Below are 13812 nucleotides of genomic sequence, written 5' to 3'. Positions count from 1 at the left end.
ATTAGATCCTCTGAAGTGCTGAGATCACTCATCTTCTTACTCGTTCTCTCCGATTTTGGGCTCTCCCCACATTTCTAAATAGGTTCTGTGCACAAACCCCCCCCCATTACATTAGCTGGGAGATCCCCCTCCTCGCCCCAGGGGCCTTAGGCTTGCAGGAAGTGCCAGCTCTGTTCTGCTCTGCTTGTGATCATGACTCTGGTGTCTTCTGTGAAAGCTGTGGTACAGTTTGATCTGAATACTATCTAAGGTCACCGTGGCTTTCACATTTGTGTGTTAAGTGGGCTGTGATTTGCACCATGCGCTACAAACACACACTGTTAAACTGTTTATCTCTCAATAAGTTAGAACAGCAGGGATCCGGCTCCTGTCAGATCTGTAAGAGAAGATACTTGCATAGTTAATGACATGGTGGCACTTACATTTTATCTTTTGTGGTACATGCAAATCAGTTTAGACAGAATTTAATAGTGTGAGGAAACTTTTCTAATCCCCAAATGAATTGGAATGAGTGGAATCAAAGCTAGTTGAATGTGTTCTCCATGCAAAGTGGTATAGCAGTGGCAGCCCCCCTGTGTGTGTGTGTGAGTGTGTGTGTGTGTGTGTGTGTGTGTGTGTGTGTGTGTGTGTGTGTGTGTGTGTGTGTGTGTGTGTGTGTAAAAATGAGTGTGTGTGATCTAAAGTAGTGGAGCTCAGCTGTTTGCTCTCTTGCTGTGACCCCCAATCTCTCGCCCCGGTGATCCCCGCAGCAGCGTAGACCCCTGGGGCTACGAGGCCTGTGCCTGACACCATCACATTGGCTCCACACACACACACACACGCACACACACACACACACACACACACACACACACACACACACACACACACACACACACACACACACACACTCCTTCACCCCGGCTCTCACACTCACTGCACTCCAGTCCCATTCATCAGATGTGAGCTCTTCATCAAGAGCTCTGAAGAGGATGAATTAATATGATGAAGATGAGTAGAGAGCAAAAGAACACTACAGGCCCAGTGTTATCTGGAGCTATAGAATCTGTTAACCTCGGGGGCAAATATGCATATGCATGTACTCATTCAAGTGGCCTATATGCATATGCATGTGTGTGTGTCCCCCGTCACAGGAGTAATAATGTTTATGGTTTTTCCTTAACAGTCCCTAGACTTACACAAGCCACATTGTGATTCCCGATATGTGGATTTAAAAGGGAGATGTTAGACTAAAGATTAAGGCACAGACAATGTGTGTGTGTGTGTGTGTGTGTGTGTGTGTGTGTTTGTGTGTGTGTTTGTGTGTGTGTCTCATACTCTCTTTTACCTCTTGTTGTAGGGATACCCCGAAGACGACGGATAGCGGGTCCAAAACTGCTCGCTCCAAAGCCTCGTCCCGTTTCCCTCGACTGGGCCGCAACCAGAACCGGGACTCCCGCAACCCGGAGCCCCAGAGCGGTGACCTTTAACCCCATTTTGCCACAGCCTGCCACTCCCCTGAACTCTCATCTTCGGCCACTCTGCGTACTGTTACAATGAGCAGAACTTAGAAGAACTGTGGGAAAGGAACTCTAAATGCTTACCTTCTTTGATGGTTCTGAACTGGCAATGTTTGCCTTCTTTTCTATCTTGGATGTATACAAACTCACATACACACACACACACATACATACACACACATACACACACAACACACACACATACACACACACAACACACACAGACACACACACAGACACACACACAGAAACACACACCACAGACACACACAACGCACACACACACAGGAGACACACACACACACATACAAAGACATATTCAACATTTAATCACAAGTGAATACTAGCTGGGTCTAGAACTGCCATCAAAAATGGAGGTTTTACTTCTTTTGTTAAGTTTTGTGGTGGAAACTTATCAGTTACGGTGCCTAGTCATTTTTTAAAAGCCAATGTTTAGCTCTTTTCGTTGAGAAAGGGGAAGGGGCAGATCATTATCCATGTTACTGTACCGGACTAACCTTATCTCATTTCAATCATGACCATGGCATAGACCCCGTTCCCCTGTCTCAATGACCGAGGCCGAGCACTCTCATCTTTTTTTAAACATGTTATCCAACCACACGGCATGTTCAGCATAGTAAGACATCAATCATTACTCAATCATGTCAACAGACAAAACCTGAGGTGAGAGAGAGAGAGAGAGAGAAAAAAAACCCACATACTGCCTGCATCTCTATACAGATAATATGATTGTTTAAATATGTATAAACAAAACAATATATCGGACAGACAGGACCTAGTTCATTATATATGTGAATGTCAGCCATTGGAAAACACTTGAACATTTAAGAAGAGAAGTGCAGTTTGTGCGTTGCCATTGACCCGTCGGACAAAGAACACATTTTGGAGGCAAGTGATTTTTTAAATAGATGGTGATGGATACGCCGAGGAGGCCAGGGCCTTGGAGGCAGTCGCCGCCGCGTGAATGAGAGTGCAGTTCTTGGATCACGCCTCTATTCACACTGTAAAGGATTTCATGAGCTCCGAAAAAATAAAAGGCACGAATTGACTGCGGTTGGCGTCTGGTAATGTGAAATGCATTTGGACTGCAAGGACACGTCGGAGCCGGAGCGCTGAGCGCCATGGGGGGCTCCATGGGGGCTTGGGTGTGCCGTTAGTGAATATTTCAATCAATAGAGGAAGCCGCCTGAAACACCGCTCCACTGGCCCGACTCCCCCACCTCGCCCCATCTCAATCTTAAGCACAACATGCACATTTGAGGGGAACTCCACAGGAGCCCTTTTCCCCACCCCTCTCTCTCTTCATGACAAGTGGCACCGCTGTACTGTAGCGCTCTACATAACCTTGTTAAATGAAATAAAGGGACAGACATATTCCAGTCTCTTCTGCAGGACTGTTCTCAGGGTCTGATCAGCTGTCTGTACGGACTCTCATCATGACTCAGCATCTCTCTCTCTCTTCTCTCTCATTCGCTTTTAGATAACCTGAGGTGTCACCACTCATATTCTATCTACTCTAAAAATCAGACAGGGGAAAGCTGGAGACGCTTACCTTACCTCTGGTCTCAGGCAATGTGGCCCTGTTCTCGAGAACTCAACAACGTCTCCATGTCCTGTTGTGCCGATAACAGCGCTCAGGCAAGAGTGAGACCACGCAAGAACACAATCGAGGACGATTGAGATTGAGACTGAGACTAAGGCTACAAGCTAACTCTCCCAGGTAGCCTGCATGGCTACAGGTAACAGCTGTCCTTGCCTTGGCATGACAGCCCACCTCAATAAAACATGAATAAAAATGGGCAATTGAAAACCTCTGGTGTTGAGTTGAGTACATTTGTGATGCATTCTCTGGCATCCATGACCTTGAACTATGATGGAAGGGGGAGGATTGTATTACTGTAAATATGCAGCAATCTTCAACTCCGCATAAGGAAGCAGCACCAGAGACTGATTACTGCAGCCTGTGATCTACCTACTGTACTCCTACTCTGCTCAAGGTGAAGGGAGTCGGTACAAGAGCTTTATTTTGTTCTATTAATCAAGTTGTCCATCAGGAATTGTAGGCACGGTATTTACCACTCCTAATTTCTAATGACAGATTCAGAACAAAGCTACTGCAATGGAGAGCAATAATACCTTCTAAATCTTTCAGATTATAAAATGATTTCGGATTTAATCATTTAGCCTGCATTTGGCCTAATTTGTATTTTTGAAGGATCGGACACATCTGTAATGTCAGTTGAATAAACCATGAGAATATCAGTAGCCTACCACTCTTTGTTTACCTTTCACACAGGCCACCACCATATGCCGAAACATGAAGGCAAATGGTCTGTTATGTTGTGGTACTGAAAATATTCCCAGTGTGGATGACAACCCATATTGTTAATAGTAATACATGTATCCAATTGCACATTACCATTTCTAAGCGTTAGAACTCCACCAGAACAGTGCTTATTTGTTGGTAATCAGCCAAAGCAAGCACAGGTGGGCTGGCGGCACGGAGCTCCCTCAGGTCTGCACACCAGAAAATGCGCATCCGCTGCTCAGAACAGAACAGGGTGAACGCTGTTGTCGGTGTTTGGCTTGGGGTTCGGTCACAGTTGAGTAAGCCCGGTGCAAACACACGCTCAGCACTTTCTACTGCACCACTCCGGCGGTAAGACTACACCATGTTCACTGGGGTAAGCTGTCAACACGATATTTAAACACGGCTCTGAATTGCTATTCAAACGTGCACTGGTCTGTGTCACTGTGACAGCCAATGCCTCGGGTCCACAGAGGGTTGTCTCATTATTCCAACTGATAGCTTAACTGCCTTCGGGTCTTTTGAAAACACTTGGCATTGATGTCCACAAACGCAGATTCCTGATGTTCATTATCTCCATGTATTTGTTAATTTTGTTAGTAAAGCACACCTGGGATGCGATGACCTTACTTAAGACAAGGGTGTCGTATAAATAAGCAAGAGTAGTCTACAACGTAGCATCAAGCTGCCTTTGGGTTTTTTCATTGCAGACGCAACAAGGTCGATTATACATTTATATTTCAAACGTATCAGAAAAACTTCAGATTAACTGTAGCCTAGTTTATAAAGGTTGCTACAGTGATGAAACGTTTGCGAGTGAACACTGCACTTAAGCCAGCAAGAGTTGATCATAGGCCCTTTCTTAGCGAACAGCAGTGATTTTGCTTTAATTCCAGTCTCTTACAAGCCTCCGCACTGTGCATAATAATTCAGCAGGAATATTAAATCAGATATTGCTCATTTGAAGCGGCCACAACAGCAGATGTACTGTACAAGGCCAATAAGTATTGCCAGCACATATCACTCTGAAGGAATAAAAACATGGCCATTCATTTCTATAAACCGCGTGAGCTGCTCCTCAAAATGTCCTGTGGCTTTTTCCATGTTGCTGAACACCTGCTGATACAAGAGGATAGGTGACACAGGTCACATGATATTAAATTACCCTGAGCAGAGATTGCAAAACCTTATGCTGAACATATTATGAGAACATGTTGAGGAAAAACCTGAGAGGTTAGCTAACAGCAATCATCACTCTCCGAATTAAAACCTGATCCAATCCCGAACCGAGTTTGCACGAGAGGGAAGAGCCGACTGGTTTGTAAATACAACATGTGTGGTTTGCATAAACTGCAGAGGAAATGTTGGCAGATTTGGATGGTAATTTGCAGCTCCTTGGGATCATCTGTTCCTCTTGGCTTTGTGTGCCAGAGATGGGAAGCTGAAAGATGGGAAGGTACAGCACCACCTGCAGCGCCAAAACCACTCTGAGTGTGTCAGAGTTATTTAATATCTCACCTGTTATCTAAATGAACAGACATCTTCCACAGCTGCTGATTAGCAAAGCCTTCCAACAACTACTAGCCATTTTATCTGGGAAATATACTGAGAAGCATAGAACGTTCTAGTATGAGGCGATGGGATGGACTGAATGCTTGTTGACCTGGAGGTAAGAAGCAAAAACTCAATACACTAATCTTCGTGTTAACATGTCCTTGAAGCCAAAAGATATGAAGACATCCAAAATGCATAAGCGGTAGCTGCTTCCCCATAACAGCCCCTGATTTGCTGCCTCAGAGCCCTGGCCCATGGAGGTTGGCACCGGCCTGTGGATCAGAGGGCTGCCGCAGCAATGACTGTTTGGGGCCAGATTATTACTGGCACGGTCCTAATCAGTCACAGCACACCGTGCCCCCGCGAACACCTGTGCCACATTACTCAGTCTGGTCACAGCCTGGCACACGGCATTAGTAACACCCGCCACCCACAGGCACGGGTGTCATCTGGGTGGCGGGGAGCACAGGGTCTGCCGTCTCATTTAAGGGACGTTTGGTGATGTTCTCAGATTGTGCCGGCATATGGGCTGCAGCATGTCGCAATCACACCACGGTGTTGCTGGAGTGCTCTGTACCCACGAAAAAGAGTTCAGCCCTCGTAAAAAAAAAAAAACTTGTAGCTTAGCTTTGGCAAAGCCATCACTGTCGTTGTGACCTGCTACATGCACGCACAGGCGGCGCCTAATTGGACTTCTAATCACTTCAAATAGCGTCTGATGGTGGGAGCCGATATCTCAAGAGGGTGGAAGAAAAGAGAGAGGGAGAGGTAGCGAGAAGGGAGAGGGGGGGGGACAGAAAAACAAAGAGAGAACTGCGCAAGCTGCTTGGCCTAGTTACCAAGTCGGAGTGGAGTGGAGGCTTCCCTACAGCACTACAGTCTGGTTTAAAACGATTACCGTGCTCAAATCCTGCCAGACAGAGCGCGTCAACTTTTCACTTCGCTCCGGCTTCAGCTATACAAAAGATCCCTTCCTCGTAGCCATGGCCACCCAACCCTGTTTTTCTCTGCTTTGTCACGGTGACATCAAGTTTTGAAATGTCTCTGGTGTGGGTGAGGGAGAATGAAGAGGGAAGAGTTGGTGGACCCTATTGTGTCTGCGGCGCACAGAGGGTCAGGTCATCTTAATTTGTTCCGCACTCACAGTTTCTCTCCCTCTGAGGTGACGGAGGCGAGAGACTAGGAGATGAGATTGACGCTCAGAGTCGAAAAAAAATAGGGTTTCAGGTCCCAAAATGAGAAGAAAATTACTGTGAGAAACTAATACGCCCCGTTTCCAATCATCTGAACCACCAGAATGCAGGCTGCAGGGCACCGTTTCCAAATTGCATAAATGATTTCGTCATATGTTGCTTCCAAACAACAGCTGGTGGATTGCAGTTTAAATGGCACAAGTAACAGACAGCTGCTTTCAACCTCAAAGCCTGATACATGGAGGTGTTTTCTTTCTCTGTAAACATCATAGAGCAGTGTGTACACGTGTGATCCTTCATTCTGACTGCAAGATGAACTTGCAACACTGAACGAAATGTACTTTCAGCATAGCATAAGGTCAGCATCGAAGGACCTGTTGGCTGTAGCTTTGCCTGGAGGGGTTTGCAACTGTCTCGAGTTTCCATCCGTGGATTCGCTGCATTCCTGGGCAAGTTTCTCAGCGGCACGCTATCACCTACCTTTAGCTGTTCGCTTTCACAGGCGCTTGGCTGAGGTGTTTTCCATCTCCGCACATTCAGAGGTGTCCCATCACACCTTTGCCCCAGTCCAATTACTGCCAACACTTATTGCCAAATCAGTGCACATGCCTGAGTCTCTCTCTCTCTCTCTCTCTCACTTTCCATCCTTACCCCAACAACATTCCTTTCTCTCTGCCCAGGATTCCTTCCATTATAACTCATTACATGCAACAGCATTACTCTCTGACATTTACATATTTTATTGCAATAGAGATGAGCATGGATAACTGGTTATTACTATTAAACATTGCATCTGCTCACAGTTTGAATTGGTTGAGGTGCATTTGTATGTAAGAAGAGAAAATGCAAGGAGGCCAACCTTTCAAAGCGCCACTGCGAAAGGAAGCAATGATGCATGTTAAAACAGCCGTACCAACAAGATGAAGGAGCAGAACTGTGTATAATCTCAGCTAAAGGATGCAAATATTTCTAATCATGGTTTTTGCACGGTGAGTACCTTGGTCTCTTTTCATTTCTCAGAGTGGTGAAATGTCATAGTCGCCTCAAACTTCAGTCCACATTGTGTCACGAAGATTTCACTCCAAGCCAAAGAAAGGACAGCAGTTGTTTGTGGACTCCAATTACCATTCATGCAACATCGTTTCAATCTGATCGTGACTTTCGTCACAATATGCAGGACCTGATGTTCAAGAAAGCACTAAGGGAGGAATTTTGGAACAAAATGTTCCCACTCCTCTCCCCATCCTCTCTCTCTGTTCTGTCCATCTTATCGCAGATGTTTTCAGTTTGACTAATATCCATCAGGCTCAATCCAACAGATCTTTAATCTTCTGTTTATTGAATTTCATCAGAGGAACCCCTCAAAGTTTCTATTCAGAAAACTCTGTGGTAGGCTTTCGGCACTCAGCTATATAATATTGTTCCAGTTCTTAGGCTCAAAGCAGACTCTTTTTTTGGTCCGTGTATAGAGCTGTTCAATATGAAAAGACTACCCTAGTGTGATGATCACTGCATTTAAAGCACTTCAGACACCTTTTAGAATGTACTCTCGTTAATCAAAACCTGACGAACAAGGCACAAACCTCTGAGGAAAGACTTCGCTGTACCTGCTACTGACATATCTGTGTAGGAGCCCACCGACTCTGAAGATGTACATGAATATAAATGTACATGTAAATGGGGCTTCATGCAGAGGTCACTCTACGCTCAGGGGCTCTATTTCACTCAGGTTGGTTTGCTGCCACACTATAGTGTTTAGAAAGAGAGGATTTTCTCCCATGTCCTGCTGCTAAGTAGTGGTATGACCACCACTTTCATGCGGCCGTGCTGATGGACACCTCCATCCCAGTGAAGGGCAGCCGTTGTGTCCTTGTCAGAGGCTTGAGGGGCCCCTGCCTACCTGTGGGCGAGTTGCAGATGCCTGACATTGGCCCCCCGCAAAGCACCTTGTCTTTGAATTACCTACTCGGAGATGATGAGTGGGCCCTACAGGAGTTGTCAAAAGGGCTCTGGACCAGCATGTGTGCCCTCTTGTCTTGTATCCTCTTCTCCTCCCCCTCCTCTTGTGTTACTCTCCTTTCTTCTTTTTAGCTCTTGACTATCCTCATTTTTTTCCTCTTAAACTTCTCCATCCCCTCTTCTACTCTGTCTTTCGTTCCTCCCTTTGTTTCCATCTCTTGTCTCCTCTCCCCTCCTCTCCTGTCGTCCTCCTCCTCCCTCCCCTCTCTTCTCTCTCTCTCTTCACCCGCTGTCAGTTGAGTTGAAAAAGAAAAAAAATCTAGACTCCCTGTCGAGCTGGGTGCTGCTGAAGAGGCCGACGTCGCCAGCGGTGCCGAGAGTGGCATGTGAGCAGGATGAGGGCTAATGGTGGAAGCCGAGCTGAGTGGAGAGGAGCGGAGCTGAGAGGAGCGGGGTAGAGCCCAGCCTCAGCAGCGTTGCGTCAGCCGCCGGTCGTTCGTCTCCCCCCAGAAAAATGCACAGCCTGACACCACTAGCTGCTGAAACAAGCTGGCCGACCTGGGGGAACCATTTCCAAACTGCCTCTAAAGCTGCTCCTCACTGCTCCCAGACCAGGGCATTCCCCTCCAGTGCTTTAAATGAGTCCTGCTTTCACTTGGCTCTCAGTGCCACAGGTGTGGCATTTTGAAAGTGCTTTTCTCCCACCTCCACCTCCCCCCTCTACACCTCCATTCACCTCCCATCACACAGGTAGGTGTGAGTCACCCAGTGGTGCTCCAGTCTTTAAGCGCTGTGTTGAAACAGCCTCCCCTCCCTCCCCCGCCCCCGCCTCGGCCCTGGCCACCAGCGGCCCCCCTCTGTGGTCCACAGCCCCCGATGGTTGCGTAAGCCGCCCGTGTGTCCCTGAGCTGTGTGGAGAGCCATGGAGAGGACGGGGCTCCCGGCAGCTCGTGCTCTGTTGTCCGCTGGTAATCCTCTCCGCAGGGACACGTCCTCGTGGACCGGGCCCAGCCAGCTGTGCTGCGCCAGTTCCCTTTGTGTTCCAAATATTTTTTTGGGCTGAATGCTTTGAACACCGACTCACGGGCTTCTTTCTTTACGTAAATAGTTGGATCCGTTTGGTGTGTGGGGATTGGATGTTTTGGACAGAGACTGATCGTGATTTTTCGGTGTTTGAGTGTTGCCCTGATGTTTTTGAAATGGTCTTTCCTAGTGGACATTTTTTATTTTTTTACAAAAACATCAGTGAAGGACAGTCAGGGGGACTTGAAATAGATGAAAAAGTACAATGTTGTATTAGGGCCATTGTAGTGGGAAAAGAGAAGAAAAAAAATCTGAATTTCCGCCATTAAATTCTAAAATCTAAAGTCACACATTTGTGAGAAAAACAATTGCTTTGCTTGAACATGTCCCTGAACAACAGTGACCTGATATTTCCCATACGTTCATATTATCTTCACACTATAACTACTGGTTGGTGGCGCAAATAAGCTAGACAAAGATACTGTAATAAAGGATGATCATCCGTTACATCACATTAACCATTACAAGCAGTGCCAATGGGATGGAACTGGAACACTTCCTGTGTAACTGAGATGCTACCCAGCAGTCATTGGGTGTTCAGTGTTGCTCCCTTAAGCCAGGGAAACACCAAACTGACATCAGAATCAGAATCAGAATCATTTTTAATGGCCAAGTATATTTATTCACACATACAGTTAACTTGGTGTGGTTGGTGCATAGGACATAAAACATATAAACATAAACATACTAACAAAATAGCAAAAATAAGAATAAAAGATAAATGTTTTACAAGATAGAATAATAAATAATAATAAAGAATTTGGGCACGTGCAGGGCTAAGATCCAGTGAATTGGAATTAGCAAAGTGCAGTATATAAATAATTTACGCTGTAATGCATTTGTGTGAATGTGTATGTGTGTGTGTGTTGGGGGGGGGGACCCAGAGTCAGTGTGATGTAGGGGGCTTGTTTGTGAGAAAAAACTGTTCAGGTGGCGCGAGGTTTTGGTCTTGATAGCTCGGAACCTTCTGCCGGATGGGAGTCTCTGAAATAGGTGGTGTCCAGAATGGGAAGGATCAGCAATGATCTTGCCTGCTCTCTTGCTGGTCCTGGAGTGGAACAGGTCTAGGAGAGACGGCAAGTTCGCAGCCGATGACCTTCTCAGCTGACCGAATGATCCGCTGCAGTCTGCCATCAAAGATTTAGCGCCGACGAGGGCTGACTGTTGCGTCGCCTCGTGTTGCCTGTGTCGTTGCCAAAAAGTTGCACTTGAACACACCGCATGAGGAAATAACTCCGTACCAAACTATAAACAAAGCAGCGTTTACGTACCATTTTCACACCACTCTCGCTCACCACAGCCCGTTTCGTAATATAGCTACTTTTAATCAAGAATATGTCTGACAAGAAGCTGCACATGGCACAGGCATCGTCAGCCCATGGTCTTTTGGTTGAGGAAACGGGAAAAAAGAGGCTGAGGCTGAGGCTGAGGCTGAAGCAGAGGCATGATTCATATTCTTGCAACTCTTCACTTACTGTATGTGTACATGATGCATTTCCTGTTTACCGGTGGCCTCTGTGGGGTGATCCAGCCTTGCAAAGTAAAGCGATGTGGTTCTTTGACAAAACACATTTTTTTCTGATTTTATTCTCAAAAATTTGTGAGCTTTTGGTTCGCAAATGTATGACTTCATACGTTTATTTGTTCTCATAAATGTACAACTTTAATCTTGGAAATTCAGCTCAGCAATCTTATTTTACCTACAATGGCCTTAATATGCCGTTGAAGGAAAGTCCCCACACACCCAAGAGTCATTTTGCAATTTAGTCTCCTTAATGTGTAACCGTTCCATTTCCCAAAGAGCATCTCATTAAGTCCCCTCTAAAAACATATAAGCGACTTTGTCATTCTCAAGATGCGTTTCCTTATTTCATTGCTAATGTCCACCCTCTGCAGACTCAGTGTCTACACTCCTGTGTCTGGAGGGAGGTTTAAGGGAGTTACTTGCCTTGCCTTTGCAGTGCTGAAGCCACATTGATGTGCTTTGAGAGGGCATAGTGGGAGAGTGCTTAGGGAGGGTCCTGATGAGAGGCATTCTGTGACAAGCACTGCAGTGGTACTTCCTGCTGTTTGGGGAGTCTGGGAAGTGGAGGGGGAAGAAGGGGTTTGGGGGAGGGGGGCTGTCGTGGCTGTTTAGTGTGTGTGTGTGTGCGTGTGTCTGTGTGTGTGTGTGTGTGTGTGTGTGTGTGTGTGTGTGTGTGTGTGTGTGTGTGTGTGTGGAGGGCCCCGTGTTTATTTAGAGAGGTTTTTACCTCTCCGCAGGTCCCCCCTCTGCTGCGACAAGCACTGTATTCATACCAAGGCGAGTCACCATGGCAACATGGGAGTTCGCTTCAGAGAGATGTACTGTAACAGTGGAACAGAGTCTATGCCTGGCAAAAAAAAAATATATGTGTTTCATCAAAGCCAGCTCAAGTTGGAAATGTTCAGAAAGAGTTGGGAAATAGAATGGTGTTCTGGACCTTCTTCTATACGCAGAGGGAAAAAAAAGAGTGAAAGATGTTATGGTTCCCGACAGCTGTGTGGTGCGATCATCTACGGAGTGCAGAACGCCTGGATGTCTGTCAACCCAGTGGAACTCAGATGGACGACCGTCTTATCTGTGGAGACGATATGGATTTCATGCCCTAATCGTCTTACTCTCAAGAGTAGCCCAATCACGCTCAATAAACCCCTACAGCATCATATGGAGTTCTCCCCCTGGGAACTGAAAATTGAAGTTCTGTTGGGCAAAGTTGACCCTGAGGGCTACGTTTGCTACGGACGCCGCGTTCCCGCGCGCCTCAGACAGAGCGCTAGCAGCAGCCGTGCGGCTAATAGATAGAGATGGATGTGAACACTCCATCTGTGATCAGCGCATCTGTGTCGTGGCCGCGATGAATGCATCTCTGGGGGTGTTAAAGACAGCATGGGCCCATCACTGCCTGCACGTCCAGGAGAGTCGTCACAATGCATTTCTCCCTCAGGACACTCCTGAGCCCAGCCGGGGAAGGGAACTCTGAGGAGAGATGGGCTATGTAAAGTAAGCCTGGTGTAATATATATAGCCGTCATCGACTCGACTACTCGCCCCACTCAGTATCTCCATTCTGTGCTGTCACATACGGTCTCCCCAGGCGAAAATACTCCCTTTCTCTCCCTCTCTTTCTCTCTATCTCTCCCTCTCCTTCTCTCTCTCTCTCTCTCTCTCTCACGGCTCACTGGAGTGTCCTTATCATGCTGTACCTTTCACCACATGCACGGTTACATCTGCAATCATTATGAAAATAGCATGGAGCAGATTCCTCAGCTGGAGGGCACACCCCAGGGACTGCACACAGGAGCGGATTAGACGGGTGGAGCTCCCTCTCCTCCCTCTCCTCCCTCTTCTCCCTCTCCTCTCTCCTCCCTCTCCTCTCTCTCCTCCCTCTCCTCCCTCTTCTCCCTCTCCTCTCTCTCCTTCCTCTCCTCGCTCTCCTCTCTCTCCCTCCTCTCCTCTCTCTCCTCCCTGTTTCTCCTGCTCTCTGTGGCATGGACAGACTTGTGCTCACTCTCAATGTGCTCACTCTCAATGTGCAACTCACAATGTGCAACTCTCAATGTGCAACTCACAATGTGCAACTCTCAATGTGCAACTCACAATGTGCTCACTCTCAATGTGCAACTCTCAATGTGCAACTCACAATGTGCTCACTCTTAATGTGCAACTCTCAATGTGCTCACTCTCAATGTGCAACCCTCAATGTGCACACTCTTTATGTGCAACTCACAATGTGCACACTATTAATGAAAACACATAAGGGAGAGGTGTGGTGTGTTTGGTCGTGTGTGAACGTTTGTTTCGTTATGTTTCGCTGTGGACCTTTTTTTATAGATAATTCAAATTTAACATCAGGGTCCGTTAATCAGTGACCTCAACAGAGTCTGAGAGAGTTTGGAGAGTCAGCAACTCTAAACATTAGGTAAAAAAGAACCTTAGGATGGTTTCACGGAAGTGGCATATTTACGATCGCCGCTTGATCTATCCATCTTGGTCATGGTCAGGTGGTTGGATGTATTTATTAATGACATTAAAAGTAAACAGCGCTTAAATCACAGGACTGACATCCTGATGGCAGATAGATGTATGATGGGGGAGAGAAGGGGGGTGGCACACATGTGTGTCTGCATGCTGCATCTCTGACACACATCTGGAGGCTCTTGTCACAATCTCCGTG

General features: G+C 46.7%; 1 protein-coding gene across 1 annotated transcript in view; it reads left to right on the top strand.

Moving 5' to 3' along the window:
* snx29 (sorting nexin 29) overlaps positions 1 to 3782 on the top strand; it is a 100514-nt gene extending 96732 nt beyond the window's left edge. The window contains exon 21 of the mRNA XM_012838967.3: positions 1340 to 3782. Within this exon, the coding sequence (XP_012694421.1) occupies positions 1340 to 1469 (130 nt within the window). The 3' untranslated portion in view covers positions 1470 to 3782. The remainder of the gene's footprint in view (positions 1 to 1339) is intronic.
* Positions 3783 to 13812: the final 10030 nt, after the last annotated feature.

The sequence above is a fragment of the Clupea harengus genome, chromosome 23, assembly GCF_900700415.2.
Source record: "Clupea harengus chromosome 23, Ch_v2.0.2, whole genome shotgun sequence".
Classification (NCBI taxonomy): Eukaryota; Metazoa; Chordata; class Actinopteri; order Clupeiformes; family Clupeidae; genus Clupea; species Clupea harengus.
The sequence above is the reverse complement of the archived record's forward strand: the minus strand, read 5'-3'. Positions and strand labels throughout refer to the sequence as shown.